At 39.7% G+C, this 12,526-nt stretch overlaps 1 protein-coding gene across 2 annotated transcripts in view; it reads right to left on the bottom strand.

Annotated features, from left to right (window-relative positions):
• The window catches only part of PACRG (PARK2 coregulated), a 540,483-nt gene that overhangs the window by 468,157 nt on the left and 59,800 nt on the right, over positions 1-12,526 (bottom strand). For both annotated transcript variants that reach the window (XM_005684960.3, XM_018053445.1), the window contains exon 2: positions 5,247-5,381. In XM_005684960.3, coding sequence (XP_005685017.1) covers positions 5,247-5,381 — 135 coding nt within the window. The remainder of the gene's footprint in view (positions 1-5,246; positions 5,382-12,526) is intronic.

Genomic DNA, 12,526 nt, shown 5'->3' with positions numbered 1-12,526 from the left:
AAGAAGTGATGCTTTTGAACTGTGGTGTTGGAGAAGACTCTTGAGAGTCCCTTGGACTGCAAGGAGATCCAACCAGTCCATTCTGAAGGAGATCAGCCCTGGGTATTCTTTCAAAGGAATGATGCTAAAGCTGAAACTCCAGTACTTTGGCCACCTCATGTGAAGAGTTGACTCACTGGAAAAGACTCTGATGCTGGGAGGGATTGGGAGCAGGAGGAGAAGGGGACGACAGAGGGGCACAATAAAGGACAGAAACCATATGGACCTAACAGAAGCAGAAGATACTAAGAAAAGGTGGCAAGAATACACAGAAGAACTATACAAAAAAGATCTTAATGATCCGGATAACCACGATGGTGTGATTGCTCACCTAGAGTCAGACATCCTGGAATACAAAGTCAAGTGGGCCTTATGGAGCATCATTACAAACAAAGCTAGTAGAGGTCAAATCCTAAAAGATGATGCTGTGAAAGTGCTGCACTCAATATGCCAGGGAATTTGGAAAACTCAGCAGTGCCCACAAGACTGGAAAAGGTCAGTTTTCATTCCAGTTTCAAAGAAAGGCAGTGCCAAAGAATGTTCAAACTACTGCACAATTATACTCATTCCATCTGCTAGCAAAGTAATGCTCAAAATCCTTCAGGCTAGGCTTCAACAGTACATGAACTGAGAACTTCCAGATGTTCAAACTGGATTTAGAAAAGACAGAGGAACGAGAGATCAAACTGCCAACATCTATTGGATCACAGAAGAAGCAAGAGAATTTCAGAAAAACATCTATTTCTGTTTCACTGACTATGCAAAAGCCTATGCGTGGATTACAACAAACTCTGGAAAACTCTTAGAGATGGGAATAACAGACCACGTTACCTGCCTCCTGAGAAACCTCAGGAGGTCAAAAGCAAGTCAAGAAGCAACAGTTAGAACCAGGCATTAAACAATGGACTGGTTCCAAATTGGAAAAGGTATATGTCAAGGCTGTATACTGTCACCCTGATTATTTAACTTACCCCAGAATGCCGGGCTAGATGAAGCACAAGCTGGAATCAAGATTGCCAGGACAAAATATCAATAACCTCAGCTATGCAGATGACACCACCTTTGTGGCAGAAAGCAAAGAGGAGCTAAAGAGCCTCTTGATGAAAGTGAAAGAGGAGAGTGAAAAAGTTGGCTTAAAACTCAACAGTCAAAAAGCAAAGATCATAGCATACAGTCCAATCACTTCATGGCAAATAGATGGGGGAACAATGGAAACAGTGACAGATTTTATTTTTGGAACTCCAAAATCTCTGCAGATGATGACTGGAGCCATGAAATTAAAAGACGCTTGCTCCTCAGAAGAAAAGCTATGACCAACCTAGACAGCATATTAAAAATCAGAGACATTACTTTGTCAACAAAGGTCCATCTAGCCAAGGCTATGGTTTTTCCAGTAGTCATGCATGGATGTATGAGTTGCACCATAAAGAAAGCTGAGTGCCGAAGAAGCAATGATGCTTTTGAACTGTAGTGATGGAGAAGACTCTTAAGAGTCCCCTGAACAGCAAGGAGATCAAATTGTCAATCCTAAAGGAAATCAGTCATGAATATTCATTGGAAGGACTGATGCTGAAGCTGAAACCCAATACTTTGGCCACCTGATGGGAAGAACTGACTCACTGGAAAAGACCCTGATGCTAGGATAGATTGAAGGCAGGAGGAGAAGGGGATAACAGAGGATGAGAAGGCTGGATGGCATTACTGACTCAATGGACATGAATTTGAGCAAGCTCTGGGAGTTGGTGATGGACAGGGAAGCCTGGAGTGCCACAGTCCATGGGTTCCAAAGAGTTGGACACGACTGAGCAACTGAACTGAACTGAACTGATTTATCTTTCATAGATCATTAACTTGCCCCTGATAAGTATATAGAAAATTTTGCTACAAATATCTTGCAAAAGTTTTTTTCATATTTACCAAGGAATGCATAAGAAGCACAGCCATCTCAAAGATGCATATACCAGTCTTATTTTTTCATTTTAATAATGATTCTCAGATAGTTCTAAGTCTCCTCTCTGGCTAGCAGGTTCAAGCATTTATTTTTGACTGAATTATCTTATCTTAATCTAGAGCAGCACTGTCTAATATGGTAACCATGTGGCTATTTAAATTAAAATTAATTAAAATCTAAAATTTAGTTCCTCGGGCTCACTGGGGACATTTCAAGTGCTTAATGGCCACATATGGCTACTTGTAATGTATTAGACATTGCAGATGAAGCAAACTTCCACCACTGCTGAAAGACGCATTAGACCGTGCTTGGATCTTTAGCGATACCACAAGGGATACACTGAACTGCACAGATTCTGGCATGTGGTTTGCCCTGTTGTTCTGACATGTGGAAGAAATGATCATTTCATGGGCTCTAAACTATGATGGCAGTTCAGGATGTGGGTTGAGAAACCTCACCTTGCAAAGACATTCCCTGAAATTCTGATAAAGGAAATGGATCTCCTTACCACTTGATCACACACACCATTTCAGGTCTCGCCGCCACTCTTGGAGGCCTAGGGGTGTCACAAGGACTGTGGAGAGAGGACAGGTACTTTCCTGGGAATCAGAGCTACTCAGAAGTGTTCAGCGAGGGGCAAGCTAGGCCATGAGGTGAGAAGCTCGCTTGACCAGAGCTCTATCCACACACAAGGGAGTACAGTGCCGGGTCTGGGGCAGTTTTTAGTGTGGTTTTTGCAGGGTGCTCGAGAGTCCCTTGGACTGCAAGGAGATCCAACCAGTCCATCCTAAAGGAGATCAGTCCTGGGTGTTCACTGGAAGGATTGATGCTGAAGATGAAACTCCAATACTTAGACCACCTCATGTGAAGAGTTGAATCATTGGAAAAGACCCTGATGCTGGGAGGGATTGGGGACAGAAGGAGAAGGGGATGACAGAGGATGAGATGGCTGGATGGCATCACTGACTCAATGGACATGAGTTTGAGTAAACTCCAGGAGTTGGTGATGGACAGGGAGGCCTGGCATGCTGTGATGCACAGGGTCGCAAAGAGTCGGACACGACAGAGCGACTGAACTGAATTGAACTGGGGAGCCCAGCTTTCTTCAGCATTCAATGTCCATTCCTTAGAAATGTTATCCTAAAAGAAGGCCTCTGGTCTTACCAAGTATCTGACGTTCCCCACAGTATATGTGCCAAGAATACGAATAAATATGAGAGATTGCTCACAAGCCTGTGCTTAATAAGTTTAATGTTTTATCTTCAGCATTATAGTAGTACAATTGAAATCTGGTTGGCAAAGCTTTAAAGGATAGAAGTCTACCTTCTATCCTAGTTATAGGATAAGATGTCTTTTTAAATGTATGCTATTATCCTACCAGCAGCAGCAAATAAATTGCTTCCTCTTTAATCTGACTTTTTAGCTTGCTGAATCACTACAATAGTCAATAGTAGCTTAAAAGAATTAATATAGCTATAAAAAAGAAAAGCAGTTTATATGCCATCTGACTGCTGGAGTACCAAAGATAACGCAAAATGATTCATCCTGTGCTTTTATTATTTTCAAGATAAACTTTTTTTTGTCTCTTGACATTTCTAGAAGTTATTCAAGATTATTCAAACAGGTCAAAAAAAAAATCTATGGATTCTTTTATTGATACAATTTTTATGTGCTAAAACTATGTAAAACACCAAAATCTACTTGTTTTGCATAAGGAAATATGGCATATTCTTTTACTCAAAAGGAATCAAGTTCTTAAGCATCTCTATGTTACCATGCATGAACTGGTACACTGACACCAACTCTAAAGCCATGTAATTAATCAAATACAAACCAACCCCTAATTAAAGTTTTGAAGACTGAAATATCTAAATTAGTTATATTGCTATATATTTTTCTCATCATGCACATTTTCATAAAACAAATGCAAATTTTAAGACAGACGATTAAAACCAAGATAATAATGTCCTTCATTTGCCTAAAATATATGACAAAACTTAATAACAAGGACAACTTCAGATTTCCCTTGCCAAGTAACTTTTTAATAAGTTCAGTAACTGGATATTATGTGACTGCTCAAGATCTAGAAATGTCTGATAATTACGTGAAAACATTTAAAGACATACCAGATGTAATACAATCAATTCTTTCAGTTTTTCCAAAAAAGAAGGAAAAGGTTAATTTTAATGAATCGTTGTAAGCTGTTTACTTTGATGAATTCTTCACTTTGATCATTCTTATTTTTTAACATAAGTTTGTTACTAATTATAAACAATCCTGACATTCGCCCTTCAGACAATACTGTGGGACTTTTTCGCTACATGGATCAATTGCTAAATTCAAAATATTTGGCAAAACCTTTTGTGTTCCTTAACCTGATGCTATGCTCACACACATGTAACTGCTTTCCAGTCTTCAGGCAGAGAAACCCTTTTAGCTGATAAATATCACCCAAAGCAAAGTCCTTGATAACAAAAAATAATTAAATAGCAGAAGCTGGTTAGAGATCAGCATTCATTTTTCAAATTAAATGTAAAAGCCTTCTCCAGTTGAGAGATTGGCAAGTTTTTACAAATAACACCAGCGAGCCTTTTAGAAAGAAACACAGCCACATTAGAATGGAGTCATTAGGCAATACATTTATTTTGAAGCCAATTAACCTTTTGTCAGAAAAATGTCGGTGCTATAAGGCTTTCAGCGGTGGAGGTCAGTCTCTAACAGAGCTCGTGTGACAGCATTGCGCCGGCTGACACGTGCTGCAGACAGAAGGAGAGGGCCTCCGTCAGAGCCCGCCTGCTTTTGTATTCCACTCTGCATTTCCAGGGAGCAGACAATCTTGACCTATCCATTTAGGTAATTAAAGCTTCCATTTGGAAGTGTCCTGTAGGAAGGTGAAATTTGGGGGGAGATAAATGGCTGTTGCTCTCCACATCCAGCCACCAGTTCCATCATTTGATGGACTGCCTGAAACGGGCTGGAATGCCAGGTTCTCATAAAAATAGAGATGAATCGGTCAGCACACAATTCTCCAAGGCAAAGCAACTCTGTCATTTCCTTTTCCTGCAGGCTGTAATTTAATTGTTAGTCAAGGTGGGCAGCTGACACAGAGGGGCTTCCTCTAAGAGCTTACCCACCATCTTCCACTCACCGAGAAATCACTCCAGCTTATTTACTTATCAGTCAAGAGTGTTTGGCACTGGGAGATACAGCTTCCACAGCGAGCACAGCTGGTTCTCGCAGCTGCACAAGGACTTACCTTCCACGCTATTTTGTTTCCTTTCGAATCATGTTCAAGGGCAATTGGAAAGTCTCCTCGTTCATAAAATTTTCGAAATGCTGTGGGTTTGGTGGGTCTTTCTTTAAATGCTCCTGCACTTGGAGGGCCTCTCACCTTCAAAGGAAAAAATAAAAAAAATAAAAGTAGGAATCAGGTTTTAAAACACATGGGAAAATGCAAGATGAAAAGACTTTGGCTTTTATAAGTTTCATTTTGTACAAAACGTCAAATTATCTTAATAATAGGCAACAAAAATCTCACAAACATTTGGAGAAAAAAAATTTATAACACTGTTAAGGGTTCACTTTATTTCAAGCTATCTTACAAAGTACTCCTAGAAAGTGTCACTTTAAAAATATTACTTTGTAAGGAAGAAAAGCCTGAACTTTTGTTTAAGGAAAATATTTTAATAAAAGCAACTAAGTTCAGAGTGTTAAAACTTTTAAGATTCCTAATAACTGCAAGTTCTAATCCAAGTCTGATATACTTTGTGGAATATTCTAGAAATAAATTTAAAATAACACCTTCAAATCTTTCTATATAAATAAAATAAAAATAATATGTTCTCCAGGTATGAATATTAACCACAAAACCATAAATGTGTGATAAAAATTTTGTTGTTGTTTAATCGCTAAGTTGTGTGCAACTCTTTGGGACCCCATGGGTGGTAACAGACTAGGCTCCTCTGAAAATTAAGTAATGATAAATGAGACAGTTTAAAAAGAAAAATGGTGGTCTACATTTGATAACATGAGTTTCAAAAAAATGAACATTAAAAGAGATTATATGAGAATCTTTCAACCTGTCAAACTGTGATTTTTATCAATGAAGAAATATCTCATTTTGGGCTATTCACATTGAGTACAACTTTAAATCTGCATTATTTACATATGAACTAATTCATTAGGTTACAAAATTCAAAGTGATTAGTGAAATGTTTAGGAAAGTATACTCCATTGTATTGTTCCATACATATAGTCTAAACATTATTTTTCTTATGACTCTTTATTTAAAAAAAGGTAAATTATTATTCATTTATTAGGTTAATAAAAATAATTATTTTGTCAATTCTTAATATAAACAAGATAGCAAATAATTTACCTACTATCTTAATATTTTAAATTATTTGAAAGTGAAGTCGCTCAGTCGTGTCCAACTCTGCGACCCCGTGGACTGTAGCCTGCCAGGCTCCTCCGTCCATGGGATTCTCCAGGCAAGAATACTGGAGTGGGTTGCCATTTCCTTCTCCAGGGGATCTTCCCGACCCAGGGATTGAACCCACATCTCCCATATTGCGGGCAGACGCTTTAACCTCTGAGCCACCAGGGAAGCCCTTAAATTATTTGACATCGTATTAATTTTTAACATCTGTGTGAAAATTTTTAATTTTAACAAACTATACATAAAAATATATCTGATATAACAAACAGATAAAGACAAACACATTTTATCTGAAGCTCACATAAGGACTAACATTAGAAACTGAGAGGGATATTAAGAAATATTAAGATGATTAAATACCGAAGTGGAATTGAGGAGTGTGGTGACACGGAGACCTTTATTAGAGTTTAAAATGATCTTCACTACACAGCACACTGTCCCAAGCATACGGTTACATAGGTCACTGAGAAGACACTGGGCAGTGGAGAAATAAGATCTCCTTTTGCTCATTAAAGATTTGAAATTTGGTCTGGTATTAGAATTATTAGCCGCTATTTTCAGCCAAGTTCATTCAACTGTTAAATGAGCATGTGCCTACGGCAACTACTTTGTTCAGAGCTCTGAGCTGGATGCCATACAAGAGAGGATGTTTTCAACAATATTAGTATGATGGAAGCTGTAGAGATGTCATTCCCAGACTTTTGGGTTTCATGGAACAATAAATTTTGAATCACATTTTTGGGAACTGATAAAGAATTGACAGATTTTTATTTTGCCAAGAAGCTACATTTACAAAAAAAATTACTATCTACCATCATGTCACCATTCTAGCATACCCTCCAAAGGTAGTAGAACATAATCTAAGGAGAGAAAACGTAGCCAGCATGCATACGTATTTATAGAAAGTTATAGTGCTTCCCCGGTGGCTCAGATGGTAAAGAATCTGCCTGCAATGTGGGAGACCTGGATCTGATTCCTGGGTTGGGAAGATCCCCTGAAGAAGGGAACGGCTACCCACTCCAGTATTCTGGCCTGAAGAATTCCATGGACTGTACAGTCCATGGGGTCACAAAGAGTTGGACACGACTGAGCGACGTTCACTTTCACTGTACTTCATAGCACAATAGTGTATATGTGTGTGCATGTGTATGTGTGTTTATTACACAGTACTGATTACTGGTCATGTCTATGGTTTTGAAAAATTAGCTTTTTAATGGATAAAGAAAACAACTGTGTGTGTCTGTGTGTGTGTGTGTGTGTGTGTGTGTATGTGTATAATGGATATTGTTTTTGCTGTTTAGTTGCTAAGTCATGTCTGACTCTTTTGTGACCCCGTGGACTGTAGTTCGCCAGGCTCCTCTGTCATTGGGATTTCCCAGGCAAGAATACCAGAGTGGGTTACCATTTCCTTCTCCAGGGGACCTTCCCGACCCAGGGATCAAACCTGCATCTCCTGCATAGGCAGGCAGATTCTTTACCACTGACCCACCAGGGAAGACCTATATTGGATATCATTCAACCATAAAAAGAAGGAAGTCCTGCCATTTGGAATGACCAGAGTATTCATTAAGGTCTAAGTGAAATAAGTCAGACCGAAAGGCAAATACTATGTGATAACACCTTCTGGAGGAATCTAAAAGAAGCTCATGGAAACAAAGAGTAGAATGATGCCTGCCAGGGCCTGGGGCGGGGGGAGCGGGAGGGAGTGGATATGCTGTCTTTTTTTATTCGCTTTCCAACCTTCCTGATTCTTGGTGTGACGACTGATTTCTTTATTGAAACCTGGACATTGGCACGTTGTGAGACTCCAGATCTCCTGTTTCAGCTGGCTGATGCTGGTATCTCTCTAGCAGAAAGAGCTGAGGGGCAGAAGTACTGGTGTCCTAGCTGGCCTCGGCTGGGGAGGGTGGAGAGAGTGCCTCATCACTCTGGGTGAGGGTAGGAGCTTCAGCGCCTCGGCCTGCACCACCACCATCCTGGCAGAGAAGGGGGGCAGTGCCCACCATTGCTCTCCACCCTGACATCACAAATGGAGCGGTCTCACTACCAGCGCCTGTCCCTCTGACACCACCTCAGTAGGAACAGGGAAGAGCTTCTTATTACAGCTGGCTGGGGTGGACACACATGACGGTTCCAGTAGTCATGTATGGATGTGAGAGTTGGACCATAAAGAAAGCTGAGCACTGAAGAACTGATACTTTTGAACTGTGGTGTTGGAGAAGACTCTTGAGAGTCCCTTGGACTGCAAGAAGATCCAACCAGTCCATCCTAAAGGAGATCAGTCCTGAGTGTTCACTGGAAGGACTGATGTTGAAGCTGAAACTCCAATACTTTGGCCACCCGATGCAAAGAACTGACTCATTGGAAAAGACTCTGATTCTGGGAAAGATTGAAGGCAGGAGGAGAAGGGGACGACAGAGGACGAGATGGCTGGATGGCATCACCGACTCAATGGACATGAGTTTGAGCAAGGCAGTTGGTGATGGACAGGGAGGCCTGGTGTGCTACAGTCCATGGGGTCTCAAAGAGTCGCTGTGAGTGCTAGGGAATCTTTTTTCAATTCCAGTAGAGATCCACTCAGAGAAGGCAACGGCAATCCACTCCAGTACTCTTGCCTGGAAAATCCCATGGATGGAGGAGCTTGGTAGGCTGCAGTTCATGGGGTCGCTAAGAGTTGGACATGACTGGGCAACTTCATGTTCACTTTTCACTTTTATGCATTGGAGAAGGAAATGGCAACCCATTCCAGTGTTCTTGCCTGGAGAATCCCAGGGATGGCGGAGCCTGGTGGGCTGCCATCTATGGGGTTGCACAGAGTTGGACATGACTGAAGCAACATAGCATCAGTAGCAGCAGCAGCAGAGATCCACTACAATCCCTCACTTAAAAAATTCAGCTACAACCATGATTTAGATTTCTTTGTCTTATCATCATCTCCTAACCATCTTTTTCAGTTTTTTCTAGATGCAGATTCATCATTTCTGCTGTTGAGAGCATGCCTCTCATTTGTTTATCTGGCTGAAAACTTGTTTGAAATTAGGCATCTTTCTCCTTTTTCTTTGTATTTATCTTAAAATCAATTTCTCTTCCTTTTTATCTCTTATTCTAAATATACTTTATTTCTTTCTGGTTCAGAACTCAAAGTTCTAAATGTCCAAACTTTTCAAATAATGAACATATTGCTAAGATGCCCACAAGGCTTTTTATAAACTGTAATAGATAACTTATACTTCCTCTATCTGCCCATAAATATTCATGGGCTCTCTATGAAATGATTCCATACCTACAATTCCATGGAAATCTTTACTTAGTTTTACAAAAATTGTCCATGCTAATATGCAATGACTCATCAGTGACAGAATCTTATTATGTTATCTTTTGTTTTCATATTTCTGCCATTTACTTATTTAAAAACACTAGATTCTCTGAAGTCTGCTATAGAGCCATTCCAAATTAATTCTTGGAATCTCAAGAGTTACAGTTTGTAAAACCGATTAGAATATTCCCATCTAAATTTGTTAATGTAAAGGGACATTACCTAATTTTATGCAAATGCCCTGTCATTATATCCTTAGATAATATTTTTTCTGTTCCAAATATATACCCACCTAAACCTTATAGAAAGATATACTATTTTTAATATTCCATGCATAATTCATTCCAACTAATTCTAAAAATCTATACATAAAAAAGAAACAAGTGAAATATAATTAATCTCTGGAAAGGTAATAAAGGTATTATTACTGGATATCACACAGTTGGATACAACTTGACTAAATAAAAACAAAGCAAAAAATATTGTTAAGGATCCTTATAAGTCTCATACAAAAACTACTCTAAATTTTATTTACTGTCTTAAGAATTTAATCCCGATTTATATAAATAATATAGAGCAAATAGGGAACCATAAATCAAACTAGATTTGTGGGAAAATGCAATTAGGATTTGCCCGAATGGTGGGGGCTATCCATAAACCACTTAGGAAGGATGGATGTTGCAGCCGAATTCTTTTAATAAAATCTAATGCACTTGGGAACCGAGATACTGAATGCACTTTGAAGCGACGGCAGATGACAGCGTACTTTAAATGCCTACATTTATTGAATGTGCTGTAATGGATTTAGGACTTAGATCACAGTCTCTGTCATAAGGTCAGAAAACTAATAATAATTAGTAGGAAGGGACTTAAGGTTCTCTAAAATTCCTCATCATATACTTTGAAAGTTTCTTTTCAGTAGATCTGTTTTTTAGCATAAACTGAAAAAGCTAAAATGAAAAAAAGAAGACTTTTACTTCAAGTGCAGAAGCTACATAGTGTTTCCCTAATGGTCCATTTCGCCAACTCACTAACATTGAAAGAATAAAATGCAAAGACATTGATTTCCTAATTTCATTAGGAAATATTTCCACATGAAATCTTAAAAAAAATTAATTTATTTATTTTAATTGGAGGCTTATTACTTTACAATATTGTAGTGGTTTTGGCCATACATTGACATGAATCAGCCACCAACATGAAATTTGGATTCATAAGATCACTGTGATTAAGCAGCTGGTGCGCCAGAATTACAGTTTCCGAGCTACTCAGGCAATGGGATGTTGGCCCCAGGACTGGTGAATCCATTGCCATCCATCTAGATTTCTGAGAAAGGAGTAATGTAATTCAGTGTCTGTCCTATTTGCCAGTCATAATTGTTTCACTATATCAGAAAAATGCAATACCTAGGGTCTCCAAATAACCAGAAAAATACTTGTAAAAGATTGTGTGCAAACTAAGTCACTTCGGTCGTGTCCAACTCTTTGCAACCTATGGACCATTAGCCCTTCTGGCTCCTCTGTCCATGGGATTCTCCAGGCAAGAATTCTGGAGTGGGTTGCCATGCCCTCCTCCAGGGGATCTTCCTGACTCAGAGATCAAACCAGCATCTCTTATATCTCCTGTGTTGGCAGGCAGGTTCTTTACCACTAGCACCACCTGAGAAGCCCTGCAAGAGATTAACAGTTAACAAATCTGATTGTAATGGTTGGTAGGGCACCATAGCATTAACAAAAGTGAGCTCTTTTATCAGGCTCACTGATAAAAAAAAAAAAGTTTTACCTGGTAAAGTTTTTATAAGAAGTTTTAACAATATAACAATTTAACAATATAACAAAACACTGTAATAGTAATGTTTTTGTTAGTAAGAGCCAAGAAGGATAACAAGTGCCTTGTATTGTAAAATATTCATATTTCATTAAATATTCAATATATATGGACACACTGTGGAGTCCTTTAAAGCCAGGCCCGTTGGCAACAGTGCTTCCCTGATAGCTCAGTTGGTACAGAATCTGCCTGCGGTGCAGGACACCCCAGTTCGATTCCTGGGTGGGGAAGATGCCCTGGAGAAGTGATAGGCTACTCACTCCAGTATTCTTGGACTTCCCTCGTGGCTCAGCTGGTAAAGATTTCGCCTGTAATACAAGAGACCTGGCTTTGATCCCTGGGTTGGGAAGATCTCCTGGAGAAGGGAAAGGCTACCCACTCCAGTATTCTGACCTGGAGAATGCCATGGACTGTATAGTCCATAGGGTTGCAAAAAGTCGGACATGACAGAGCAACTTTCACTTTCACTTCCATGGCAACAGTGAGTTTTAAAGAAAACCTCCAGGTGATTTGTGTGTTTAGTTGCTCAGTCGTGTCCGACTCTTTGTGACCCCATGGGCTGCAGCCCGCCAGGCTCCTCTGCCCATGGGATTTTCCTGGGGACATTACTGGAGTAGGTTGCCATTTTCTCCTCCAGGGGATCGTCCCCTCCCAGGGACCAAACCTGAACTGCCTGCTGCTCTTGCACTGGCAGGCGTATTCCTTACCACTGGTAGTCACTGTCCTGGAAGGCTGGGTTTGGGGAAACTTGAAGGGGAATTACCTAGGGCACATCACTAATTGAATGAAGAGGTCTGGAAGCAGAGATGAGACAGGCTTCTGACTATGAAGATGCAAATAATTAATTTAAGTTACATAAATAATAAACTGCCAAATGGAAGGAAATCTCATTAAATCACTTACTGTCCTATCACCTATTAATATGTTTATGCTTTCTCTCCAGACTTTTTCCAAA

Source organism: Capra hircus, chromosome 9 (assembly GCF_001704415.2).
Source record: "Capra hircus breed San Clemente chromosome 9, ASM170441v1, whole genome shotgun sequence".
NCBI lineage: Eukaryota > Metazoa > Chordata > Mammalia > Artiodactyla > Bovidae > Capra > Capra hircus.
Note: the sequence above shows the minus strand (reverse complement) of the source record. Positions and strands in the feature narration are given on the sequence as shown.